General features: G+C 38.8%; 1 protein-coding gene across 2 annotated transcripts in view; it reads left to right on the forward strand.

Moving 5' to 3' along the window:
• The window catches only part of macf1a (microtubule actin crosslinking factor 1a), a 320,929-nt gene that overhangs the window by 185,579 nt on the left and 121,783 nt on the right, over positions 1-13,567 (forward strand). For both annotated transcript variants that reach the window (XM_059350758.1, XM_059350757.1), the window contains 14 exons: positions 3,630-3,784; positions 4,979-5,105; positions 5,203-5,386; positions 5,557-5,723; positions 6,168-6,346; positions 6,445-6,583; positions 7,149-7,342; positions 7,453-7,612; positions 8,418-8,501; positions 8,710-8,817; positions 8,908-9,006; positions 9,178-9,300; positions 10,125-10,216; positions 10,947-11,082. In XM_059350758.1, the coding sequence (XP_059206741.1) occupies positions 3,630-3,784; positions 4,979-5,105; positions 5,203-5,386; positions 5,557-5,723; positions 6,168-6,346; positions 6,445-6,583; positions 7,149-7,342; positions 7,453-7,612; positions 8,418-8,501; positions 8,710-8,817; positions 8,908-9,006; positions 9,178-9,300; positions 10,125-10,216; positions 10,947-11,082 (1,947 nt within the window). The remainder of the gene's footprint in view (positions 1-3,629; positions 3,785-4,978; positions 5,106-5,202; positions 5,387-5,556; positions 5,724-6,167; positions 6,347-6,444; positions 6,584-7,148; positions 7,343-7,452; positions 7,613-8,417; positions 8,502-8,709; positions 8,818-8,907; positions 9,007-9,177; positions 9,301-10,124; positions 10,217-10,946; positions 11,083-13,567) is intronic.

A 13,567-nucleotide genomic window follows, 5' to 3' on the forward strand; every position in this document is an offset into this window, starting at 1 on the left:
TGTATTGATGCAGCATTCAATTTGGAAAGATAGGACTCATTTTAACTACTTAATATACTGTTATAAGTTAAATCAGTTTAAATTGATCACGTTTTATGATAAATGTCGACCTGAATAGTAACTAAAGCTGTCAGCTAAATGTAGTGGAATAAAAGTATAAAGTTACATAAAATGGAAAGTACAAGTAGCTCAAAATTGTACTTAAGTACAGTTCTTGAGTACATTTTTAAACTTAGTTACATTCCACCACTGCATTTGAGCTTGTGATTTAGCTGCACAGAACTGTTTTAGATTCCACGTTGACAATAACAATCAATTACATTCACTTATCACATATTTAATTCAGGTTGCTGTTGTTATCAGCAAGAAATTACATTTATTCCACACAAAATCTTCTCATTTGTATCTATCTGTGTCAGTAAACTGTCCTCTCGGTGTACAACACATCGGTAGGTGGAGGTTGTTCATTTGTCTCGTTATATGAGTGAAACAGTTTGTGACAGCACCAGCTCCCCACAGACCTCCCCACTCTTGTTTTAACCCCTCACCACCAACCGCCTCCTCTCTGACCAGCACCTCCTCTTCGAGCTCCTTCTGCTGCCTTTTATAGCTCCTTCCTCCATGCTGTTAAATTACAGTTAAATTCCCCCTCTAGATTGATGACTACGTCTACACAAACTCTTTTCTCAGCCCAGGAGGTCCACGCTGATGAATAGACTGAGTAACAGCTCCAGCTTTTCATTTTAACTGGAAGGTACAAATAGCAATTTGGAAGCCGAATAAGAATAATGATTGTAATCCAGAATTTATCACTGACATGCTGCTCACAATAGATGAGCTTTTCCTTTTGTTTCCGTGACTGAATCTTAAAATATCCACACGGAAGTGAAGAAATGATGAGTTCTATATAACACACATGGAAACGAGTGAAGCCTCTTCTTCTCTTCCTCTCAGCTGTGATGTCCTCGGGGAATCTAAAAGCCTATAAATTATACATCAGTCTCATCCCCTCAGCGGCTGCCGTCAGAAACCAGCACCTACTGTAGCACTCCCGCAGCACCGACACACCTTACTCTGCTATTTTTAGTCGGCTGTGTTCGGCTCCTCGGGGTCAATCTGTTCACTGAAGCATACTGTGTGTGAGGTGTTGTATCCAGGTGAAGGAGGAAGGTGGTTTGGTCTTCTACCACTTCAAAATAAAAGAGCTAGAAGTTATAGAAAACCAAAGCAGTGTGTGCTGATATTCACCAAAACCAAAAGTAATCTTTCTCTCCTTCACTTTCCTGTGTCTCCTCCTTTCTCTCCATACCCTCATGTACCTTTATTTGCCTCTCCCTTCTCACTCCCTCCTCCTCTTCCTCCTCCTCCTCCTCCTCCTCATCCTCTTCCCTTCCTCTCGTCTGTCGGCTGGGCTGGCAAGACAAACGTTCAGGTATAGCTGCCTATATTCTCCCTCTCTCACCTCAGACTCTTACACTGCACACACACTGCACTGCCCTGGTTGTTGCTCTCTTATCAGCTGATGTCAGGATTTACTGTCAGCGGTGTAACAGTTTGAGGGAAGGAATATTAGTTAAACAGTAGGTGTGTATGAATTCAGTGTAGCTTTCCTTTATTGGATTTTATTCTCTGAGTCAAAGATGTAAGAAAAATGGAACCCAGACCAATCTCCATCAGAACACAAAGCTAAAATGTGATTATTTTTCTATATCTTATCAAGAAGTAAGCCACATGGATTTACCTTTGTATGTGCACAAACCTGTTGTGTCTTAAAGGGATTTAGGACATTCACTTGTATGAAATACCTGCCAATAGTATAATGGATGAGCTTTTTTAGCTTTGCATCCACTGTCTTTGCAAAGATTTTACTCCACAAAATTACATGTACACGAAAAATTCACTATGCATATCAGAAACCATTTTCCCAGAAAAATTCTGAATCATCCCTTTAATGGAACCAGATGGCAGGAAACTGGTAGCAGGACAAATGTGGTCTCTCTCAAAATGTCAGAGTAGTAGCGAACATTGTTCAATATCACAGTAACAATATCGCTTCTGAAAAATGAACGCAGATGCTATCAACCCAGGTTAATATTGTTGCAACAGGGTGTCTGTAGCCAACAAGTAATGTATCAATATAAGTAAAAAGAAGTGTTAACTTCTACCTATTCTTCTAAAGTTACAACTTTTACTATTTTCCCACCAATCCAACATTATCTTATTAAACAATTTACCAATGAACTGAACACAAAAAGGCACCAATAAAAAAGAACGATGGATACTTTTTAAAGTGGAGTTGTTTTTTTTTACTGAAAAATCCCCAAACATCTGGATGTTCCCGTTAAATTTTAGAAACAATACTTTCTAAACTATTTGTATTATCCACTTGTCACTGGCCTGGGCAAGAATCTTAAACAAAATTGTTCATCTACTCTGATTAAAATGTGTTTATACTGTATATATGAAATATATATAGAGTGAAGTCTCAGAGAGTAGAACAGCTGTAGTATCATTGCTCGATCACTCACTTTGTATTGCGGTCTCAATATCGTGTAACTGACGATAACGATTTAAAAGATTATATATTGTGCAGCCCAGATAGCAACAAAAATAAAACTTCAGAAGAAAATTAATTTTTGTCAGTAGAGACAGGACAACAAAACACTGCTTCATCTCTGTGTGTCCACTTTTTATTTAGTTTTTTTTGTATGCACTAATACTTGAATACTTGGCACACAAGAGGTGAAAGTTGAGGGTGAATGAATCTGTTCAGGAATCAGCTGATAGAGTAGTAGCAGCATCAGCACTGATAAGAGCAGCAGGCAACCAGCGAACTGAACTGAATTAAACTCATTCAGTCAGTCAGACAATAACAAGCCACAGCTTTAAGCTTTGAATTTACATCTCATGTATCTACTGTATGTGCACAGCTTTGCATTAGTGATGTATTGATGATGTGTGTGTGCAGGGAAGGGGTGAGAGAGGGTGGTGGGTGGGGGAGGCAGTACAGCGCCGCCCTGTAACTTCCCCACAGTCACGGCTTCGCTGCTGATTGTTTTAAAACTGAATCTGAAATTCTTTGTTTTTGTCCTGCGCTGGGTTTCTTTTAACCTTGTTGGTGAGTTTGTGAAACCCAGCCCAGGAATCATCAGTAAAACTAACTTTGGAGAAGATTTGCTGCTTTCACAATAAAAGCTTTTTAGTTTCGAGGTGCCAAGCAGCTTCAGTCCACGTGATCTCTAATGTCATCACTCTGTCAGGGCTTCTGCTAACTTCATGAGAGTCATGAATGTTTGCATTTTGTGTTGCATTATGAGTTTGTTGCTATCAGCTTTTTGTTTACATGTTTTCACTTCTCTCTCCTCTGATTCGTCCTCTTTTTCATCTGACCTCTCCGCCATCCATCCCGTCCTCTGACCTGTCATCTTTCTTTCTAACATCTATTAATTTTCTCTCCATCTTTCCATCTCCATCTGTTCCTCTTAACTCCATTCCTCCCTCACAACATCTGTCTTTCCATAACTTCCATTCCCTTTTTTCATTTTTTCCTCCATCCCCTCTTTTCCCTCTCTCTTCTTCTGTTTCTGCATCCATCCTGCACCTCCCCCACCTCCTCCTCCTCCTCTCAGATCACAATAAACCGAGGCGAGGAGTGTGTGCTCGAGGACAACTCTCAGAGGACCAAGTGGAAGGTGATCAGTACAACGGGGAACGAGGCGATGGTCCCCTCGGTGTGTTTCACCGTCCCGCCTCCCAACCAGGAGGCCATGGACACAGCCAGCAGGTGAGACACACATTAAAAACATAACAAGAAGCACAACTAGTGCTGTTGTAGTACTAAAAAAGAGGAAAATTAAGTTTGTAAAGTTGACGATGAAGTATGGATTTTAGTCAGGAAAAGGGGACAGAACAGTGTTATTTTCATTAATCCATACCATACACAATAACCACAAAAATACAGGTTTGTAATACATCTCAGAAGAAAAGATTAATGTTGAATTGACCTATTTTACTACAGAATGAATAAATTAATGAACAAAACCCAAAATTAACGGAGGTACGTCCAATATATTACAAATCTAGAGGTTATAATTGGTCAAAATGGTGTAATTTAGTGATAAAAAATAGCTTAAAGTATAGTTCAGGAGTACTAATATATAATATGAGTGACTGTTAGTTGTAAAAGTATGATCACTTTCTTTTTTCCCATTTTTTTATCTTTATTGATTTAACCAAGGTCCATAAAACAATATAATCATTGTCTTGGGGTTTTATTGGCTTGTCCGTCTGAGCCTTTTGTAAAACACAGTTGTAGCAAAAAAATCACAAAATGAGTTAAAAATGCACGATAGAGATGTAAATGAGAACCAATAAAATGCATTTATAGAAAAAAGCTATAATAGAAAATTTCATGTAAAATAGAAAGAAAAATTAATAATAATTTGACCCAGAATTTTGGGGTGTGCTTTCATGGCAAAACAGTGAAATAAAAATTTTTTTTTAAAAATGAGATTAAATAAAAAGCGATCAAACTGGTTTTATGTGCACGATCCAGCTTTTCCTGTTGCAGTCTAATGGAAAGTATTTTTTCCACATTAAAAATATCATAATCACTCAATCAAATCATCATCTCTAGCTATTTCTGGTGTGAGCTACTGTCTAGTAATGATTTTTGCACTTAGAAATAAAGTCGCTTTTTTTTTTTTTTTAAAGATTTGTTTCTATTAACAAAGAAAAAACTCTTATAGTATGGTTAAGGTGTACAGTAAGCATCTACAGTTTGTCACATTGGAAGTCGTAGTTTACTTTTTTTTACAAAAGGAGCATAGACAAATGCATAACTTTACAGACACACAGTACAAGGATACTTAATAAAGTCACTTTAAAAATAAAAAAGCCATGTATAAAGCTAATTTTTTTACTCAAAAACTTTTACTCTTTTTGAAAATTGTCATCCGTGCTGTGTTTGTGTGTGCAGGACGGAGCAGCTGTACCAGAAGGTCATGTCTCTGTGGCATCAGCTGCACGTGAACATGAAGAGCGTGGTGTCCTGGCACTACCTGCTTAAAGACATCAGGACCGTCTCCGGATGGAACCTGGACACTGTGAGTCTTTTTACTCTGCTGTTTCAGTCTCTCTGCTCCTGTCCTCTCTCTTCCTGTCTTCTTCACTCACCTCCTCCCTCCGTGTCTCACCCGTCAGGTTCGCTGTCAGTCTCCGACGGAGCGCCAGCAGGTCCTGGATCACCTGGACTCCCAGCTGGCCGACTTCCTGTCTGACAGCAAAGAGAGCTCCTTGTTCGTGGCGGGCGAGAGACGAGAGCTGGAGAAAGAAGTTCAGCAGGCCCAGCAGCACTGTCAGGACCTGCTGCACAACATGGAGACCGGTGAGACAAATATACATTTACTCAAGTAGCAGGAAAGTAGACATTTGAGATATATGTACTTTACTTGAGTGTTTTCTTCTCATGCCACTTTACACTTCTACCACGCTACAGTTTCACTCTTCGTGCCCAAAATAACCCTTTTTTAACTTCTCTGTTTTCTCTATCTGCAGTGGAGAAGGACGAGTCGGTGTCTCGTTCGTACCTGTCGGAGCTGCAGAACATCACACTGCGTCTGAACGAGGCCGAGCAGAGACTGATGAGAGGAATTCAGACTCCGCCCCCCAGCCGGCTGTCAGGCGACAGTGCTAACAACGCCGTCCAGATCGCTGAGCAGGAGGTCAGTGTGAGCCCCATCTGCTGGCTGCAGAGTTTCACCACTTCTTTTTTTATTATACATGAACTAGAGAATTTAGTGTTTAAATAAACCAACCTGATTTTATAAAATTACTTTACCTGCAAGTCTTTTGAACTTTTTTTTTTTCATTACTATTCTTTAATAAAATATATAATAAATATATAGGACCCAAATAAAAGGAACAAATAAACATAATAATAATAAACCAAAAGAAAGATAGAAAGAAACAGACATTTACAAAAAATATTTTTTTAATTCCAATTTTTATTTTATTTATTATTATTATATTTAAAAAATGCATTTTAATAATAATAAATAATTAATAATAAATAAACGAATTGAATACATAGTAATAAACCAAAAGAAAGAAACAGACATTTACAAATACATTTTTCAATTTTTTTTATTTTTACTCCTCATGTCCAGAAGCTGCAGTCGGAGCTCGACACCCTGCGCTCCAGTTTGGGCGACGTGTCTCGGCGATGCGTCAGTTTCTTCGAGGAGAAGCCAACGTCCTCCAGCGTCCCCGTCCTCCGGTCTGAACTCAACCAGGCCGTGGAGAAGACAGACAAACTGCACAACCTCTCGTCTGTCTACTTAGAAAAGTCAGTGTGCTTTTTTTCTCCCTTTTGTTTCATGAATCACTCAAAAATATATAAGAATGTTTCTCTTAAAAATGTTTCTTCACCTTTTACCTCCACAGGTTAAAAACGATCGACATCCTGATGCGTAGCCTGGATGAAGCGGAGAGTCTGGTGAGGAAGAATGAGAGCAGACTCAGTGAAGAGGACATTGTCACTGCTGACACAACGGCCATTCAAAACCTCAGAGATCAACTCGGGGTGAGACAATCACACCCATAACATATCGAATGGATGGGTGGGTGGATGGATAGATGGATGGATGGGTGGGTGGATGGATGGATAGGTGGGTGGGTGGGTGGGTGGATGGATGGATGGATGGATTCTAAACGATGGATGGATGGATGGATGGATGGATTCAAAGCGATGGATGGATGGATGGCCATTCAAAACGATGAATGGACGGATGGATGGCCATTCAAAACGATAATTGGATGGATGGATGGCCATTCAAAATGATGAATGGATGGATGGATGGCCATTCAAAACGATGGATGGATGGATGGATGGATGGATGGATGGATGGATGGATGATGGATGGATGGCCATTCAAAATGATGGATGGACTGATGGATGGATGGACTAAACTAAACTTTCTCTCTCTTTGACTATACTCTACATAAAACCAATAAAAGAAAGTTAACAAAAAACCTTTTCTTAAATATTCCACTTTTACAGAGAAATTGGACTTTAACTGGGAAATTAAACATTGCAGGAATTTAAATAAAGCTTTGTTCTGAATCCTTTTTGTTTCATCTTTCTTCAGAAGTGGCAGTCCGAGCTCGACGAGCAGGAAGGCGTCTTCCAGTCTCTGCAGTCGGGAGTCAGCCGGGCCAAAGAGGCCGGCTCTCAGCTCAGCAGGCTCCACCCGGACCGCAGCCCCGAGCTGGAGCGCTACCAGGAGAGAGCCAATCAGCTGGCAGAGAGGTGGAGCGGAGTCAAGAGACAGATGGAGACACGGTGAGCAGGACAGGCTGAAGAGAGGGAATCAGTTTGAATAACAGAGTTCTCTGTAGAACTTGTAATGAATGAGCCCACACTGCATAGTAAACATTCCTATCTGATTGTAGACGAGGCGAACTGGAAGCTCTGGGCTCGGACCTGCAGCAGTACAGAGACGGCCACTCGGCTCTGATCAAGTGGATCGAAGAAACGACAGAGAGACAAGAAAACACACAACCTGGACAGACGGACAGCAAAATGCTGTCTGAACAACTGGCCCAGCAGACGGTCAGTAGCACTGATTCTATGGACTTGGATCTGTGGCTTTATGATGATCAATGATTTATTCTAACTAATGGTCGATTCCATTTGTGGTAGTTGTGTTTATTTGCATCAGATTTTTTATGGTGAAAATAAGAGTAAACATAATCAGGGTTCCCACACATCCTGGAAAACCTGAAATAAATACTTTTTTCCTGTTCTGGAAAACACCTGTAAATTGAGAGAAAAAGTCACATGTTCTGAAAAATTACAATATTATTAAAACAGCATGTAAGATAAGTTATACCACAGACCGCACATCTTTCAAATCATACTTCCCCGGAGAGGAACATATAATGTCATTCCAGCTGGAGCATCGCTGAAAATGTCCTAGAAAAGTCCTGGAAATTGATAGCTGGAAAAGAGTGGGAACTCTGATAATTGAGTCTACACATTTAACTGACAGAATTAAAGTGACAGTCAGCTTTATTGTCAATTCTTCACATGTACCAGACATACAAAGGAATCGAAATTATGTTTCTAACTATCCCACGGTGAAGACAAGATATTTCTAATACTAAAGTAAATAGTAAAGTGCACATGCACAACAAAAAGAGACAAACCTATCCTAACACTAAAGCAGACAATAAATGAAGTACACAGTAGATGAAGACATTTCAGTGTAAATGTAAAAAGTAGCAGCAAAGTTCTGTATAAGTTAGAAGATGTAATACTACAAAACAGTCTGTAGCAGCAGCAGCAGAAGTTTTCTGTTTGACATAAGTGTGCAAATACATGATGTGTAATTATTTTGGTTTACTCTCTTCTTCAGGCATTAGTAGCTGAGATTGAACAGAATCAGACCAAACTAGACGAGTGCCAGACTCACTCCAAACAGTACTGCACCTCTGTGAAGGTAAGAGATGTTTCTCTTTGTTTGTTTTCATACACAGCATGTCAAGTATGTGACATTTTTTAGCTAGTAGTTTATTTCCACTACGATGGTTGCTCTGTGTTGCATAGAAATTCAAGAATACATGACTATGCATTTAGTATTACATTTTCCAAAACCCTGTCTCTTGTGTGATGCATGTTCAGCTCTGACATTTCGCTTCACTCTGCAGGATTACGAGCTGCAGCTGATGACCTACAGAGCCTTCGTAGAATCGACGCACAAGTCGCCCGTCAAGAGGAGGAGGATGCACTCCTCCTCTGACGCCATCACACAGGAGGTGAGGAAAGATTAATTATTTTAATCATTATCACTGATAAGTCTATTAAATATTAAGATAATATGTCTGTATGTGATTGTTACTCTGCAGTTCATGGACTTGCGGACACGCTACACGGCCTTGGTCACATTGACAACCCAACATGTGAAGTACATCAGTGATGCACTGAGAAGACTAGAAGAAGAGGAGGTGGGACTTTGTTTCACTGTCAATCAATCTCCTGATGAGAATAAATCATTGTAGCTTCAAAGATTTGTGTATATTTGTCTCACAGAAAACAGTCCTTGTTTCATGATAAATGATTTATTAAACAATGTAGATGGATTTATTCTTAAAATTTCTTTTTTTCCATTCTTGCAGAAAGAGGTGGAGGAGGAGAAGCAGGCCAGGGTGGGGCAGGTTTCAGACCTGCTGGGCTGGGTCAAAGGGCTTCAGGGTCGCACTGGGGGCCCAAACGCTGAGTCATCACTTGCTGCTCAACAGGTACAACAAAATCAATATTTTAAGACAAGATAAGATAAAATATGACTTAATTTATCCTGCAGAGGGAAATTTAGTTGTCACAGCAGCTCAAGATACAGACACATTTCTATAGAAGACAGAATTAGTATATAATAAATAAGACATATGCATACATTCTGTACACATTATACACATTATATACATACATTTCTGCTATTTGGCATTTATTATTAATATTTGTATAACGTTTCCTCAATTTACTTTGCATTTTTACAGATATTGCACATTGGAGAAAATATATTTTGGCTCGTTTAATAGGTTGAATAGGTTGGTGAATGTAGTAGTATGAACATCAATTAATAAATATATTTAAACATATAAGTGGTATTTGACATATATAAAATCGAAAAAATACAGAAGGCCTAAAATGGGTCTTATGTGGTTGGATGTAAACAGATATTGTGCAGATAAATAACATGTTTATTCTACAGACCAGCTCCATTTGAATATTTTACATCCAAATTGTTCTGTGCATCTCAGTATAACAGTATATATATAAACAAAGCGTGCATTGTACAATATTTTCCCCCAAAGTTGTTTTATTTGTTTTATCTCTCCGTTTGAAATATTTAATTATTTAATTATATTTAACTTTATGATTCACTATCTTTGTACTTATATTGTACGTACTGAACCTTATTTTTGTGATGCATCTCACTTACTTACCAACTCTGGTTTTGAAAGGCACCATAGAAATACATTTTATTATAAAAATTATTTTTTTCATATTGAAATTGATGGTGGTTGTTGTACTAAGCTAATCATGCATGTGTGTTCTTCTGAAGGCCATCAGTGAGCAGCTGGCAGCCAAGAAAGATGAAGTGGCTGAAGCTATAAGGAGCACTCAGGTCTTCCTGCTCTCAAAACAGGCCAGCAAGTAAGTTTAGATCACATGCACGGAGACACATATCGCACATGCTTCACGATACACATTCACTACACACACTGTGACCCAGAATCCAGCACAGAGCGACATACAGTACTGAGGCTCTTACACACCATACCAGCTGCTTGTCATGGAATTTCAGAGTTAATCTGAATTTTTTCTGGGTTTTTCCACTTGGGGAATTTAATAGAATCTTAAGGAAAGGTGGAATATCAAGGGAATGTTTCAGACGGACAGGTTTACAGTAATAAGCATGTACTAGAATGTGTTTTTCAGCTACTAAATGCTGAGTTTCAGCTTATCTAGAGATTTTTCTCGTCATTTAAACTTCTGGAAAAACAATGGTATCAAATCATCTTTTGGTCGGGAAAGATCTCCAATTACACAACCGTTACATTTAAATGAAATACATATCTGGAATTAATTTCCATCCCAACTCAGGAACATTGACTCACTCCCCCATTTCAAATCACAACTCAAAACACATCTGTTTAAAACTGCTTATTCCCTCTGATGACAATTACCCTGTCCAATCGAGTGTCCTTGACTGCCAAGAAAGGCACCTTCCAAATAAAATGTATTATTATTATTATTATTGTTGTTATTATTATTGTTATTATTATATCCAACCCACTGTGGGGAAACCTTTATATCGTCCTCAGAATCACATTAAACACATAAACCTCACCTGCTCTAACCTCCTCCCTCGTGTCCTCTCCAGGCTGTCCCCAGAGGAGCGCGCTCACGTCGAGGCCCAGCTGGACGAGCTGACGGCCACCTACAACCAGCTGTGTGACAGCTCCACCCAGCAGCTGCAGCAGCTGGAGCAGCAACTGGCCAAAGAGGAGGAAAGAAAGGTAGATTGGTTGGGAGGGATGGGTCAAAACGTAGAGCGGGTGCTGCAGATTTGTGACCAAAATAATCATCTTTTCAGGTTGTGCAAGCTTGTCAAAATGATAAAAAATGTTGCTTTAAGTCTGAATACGCTTGCGAGCTAAGTGTGAGTTCACTTGTGGGCCAGCAAGAGTGTGTGTGTGTGCGTTGTACAGCATGTTGTGTGTTCACAGAGTGCATTTTTGACAAACATCACTATTGACGAATCTCACGTAATGACTTGGTTTGTTTTAACAAACATCACAGACCCTTTTCAGACGTGTATCCAGATGAGCTAAAAATAACATTTTCTATTTCTGGCCCTTTTGTTTTGCCTCCTTCTTTGTCATTCAAAGAGAAGTTACAAACAGTAGAATAATTTCAAACTCACTGGATGACGCCGTCTGAACTGGGCCTCAGCATGGAGTGTTCCACCCTCACATTGTTCTCCTTAAAAAGCCTGCAGTCATCTAATTAACTACCCCCACCCTAGTTTTTGTCATCATCATCATCATCATCATCATCGTCATTGTCATCAGAAAACACATCTGCTGAACTTCTAACATGGTTAATACATGGCCTTAGTGGTGCCGCACCAGAGTCATGCTAGCAGTTAGCTAGAAGCTGTAGATCTCTGCTTTTTGTAGAACAATCATTTATAAAAATAGATGCATCTTCACATTTTATTTTCATCCCTGTAGATACAAAATAATATCATGTTTCTTTTCTTTATGTGGTGGTCAGTGGTGGAATGTCACTTTTTAGGTACAATTGTGTACTTTTACTTTACTTGAGTATTTCCATTTTATGTAACTTTATACTTCTACTCCTCTACATTTTGAGGCATTTTTTTTACTTTTTACTCCACTACATTTAGCTTTAGCTACTTTACTCAGCTCAATATTTAACATACAAAACATGCTAAATTTAAACTGATTTGACTTTTTTTGTTTTAATCATTCTCATAACAGTATAATATACTGTGTAATATACTGTTATGAGTAGTTAAAATGAGCCCTATTTAAAAAAATGAAAATGCTGCTTACATAAATCAATAATAATCTAATAATATATTTAGAATATATAAAACAATGTAAGTGGGTCCATTCTGCACAACGAGTACTTTTACTTTTGAGACTTTCAAGTGCATTTTGAAGCTGAAACTTTTGTACTTTTACTTCAGTAAGTGTTGAATGCAGAACTTTTACTTGTCGTGGAGTAAATTTGGAGTATTAGTACTTTTACTGACGTACTTTTTCCACCACTGGTAGTGGTAAAACAATGCCACTACATAAAGACAACAAATTACATTTTGTTTTTTATATTTACCTCCGTGTATATCTGTACAGTCAACACATTCACACTTTCATTTGGTCATTCCTCTCCTGGCATGTAGAAATGATTTAATGTGTTTGGGAATTTCTGGTTTTTCAAGCAATGATAATTCTTATGTCCTGACAGTTTCACCCCATACTTGATTCCTATGTGGATGTTATATGTTTTACCAGGGCTTTTATATGACTAAAATGACCCACTGGCGTTTTTTTGAAAAGTCACTTTTAGAGGTTTTTAGAGTGTAAGTGCACCAGAGGCCAGCTATGCAAAAAAAAAAAAAAAAAACACTTCACCATTTGAGCATGTTGTGTCCAGATCACAAAAGTGTGGCGTGAATGAGAATTTGTTTTGTGTGTTCTAATGCATTTTTTATTAATGTGTGAAACTTTAAACCAGCATTTTGCTTGAAAACCACTAACAGCAGCCAAAGGAGAATTGTGGACATCCGAGCTCTGAGCCGAGGATCAGAAAGAGAGATGGGAAAACAAAGCAACAAGCATTTATGAACAAACTAAATCTGTTTACAGTTACAGTTAGTAATCATAAAGTGTGTAACAAAACAACACTGTCACAGTGCGAATGACTGATTACTATCTTGGGAAACATGGTTTATTTGCAAGACAGTAATCTGTAATTCATCGTGATAAATGAGCATATAAATGATTTGGCCCACTCCTTGTCAGTTTCTGATTAAAGCTGTCATAGTTTATTTTTCCGAGCCTATTCCAGTCCAAACTAACAGTCAGCAGGAGGATGTAGTGTTAGTGCAGTGTTAGAAGTCAGAATGAAGAGTGGCATGCAGAATGCTAACAACCAGCTTCTCACCTGTCGCGCCTCGCTCTGCCGAGCCGTTAAACTGGCCCATTAGTGTGCGTGCCGCGGGATGAGCCCGTACGGTAAGTAGCGCTCGCTTTCTCTCTTACCGTTGCCTGTACGTTTTTATTTCTATATCTTATTCCTCTCTTCTTCTGAATATTTCTGCTTTCTTTTATGTGTCTTTTTGTGTATGCTTACCTTTATTTAGAACTTTCTCTGCATTTGTTTTGTTTTCTAGTGGCTTTGTTGCATGCTTAGCGCTTGTTTTAGAATAGCAAGGGTAAGTATGAAAGCGCTTTTAAATATACAAGAGATGTA

Source organism: Centropristis striata, chromosome 14 (genome assembly GCF_030273125.1).
Source record: "Centropristis striata isolate RG_2023a ecotype Rhode Island chromosome 14, C.striata_1.0, whole genome shotgun sequence".
Classification (NCBI taxonomy): domain Eukaryota; kingdom Metazoa; phylum Chordata; class Actinopteri; order Perciformes; family Serranidae; genus Centropristis; species Centropristis striata.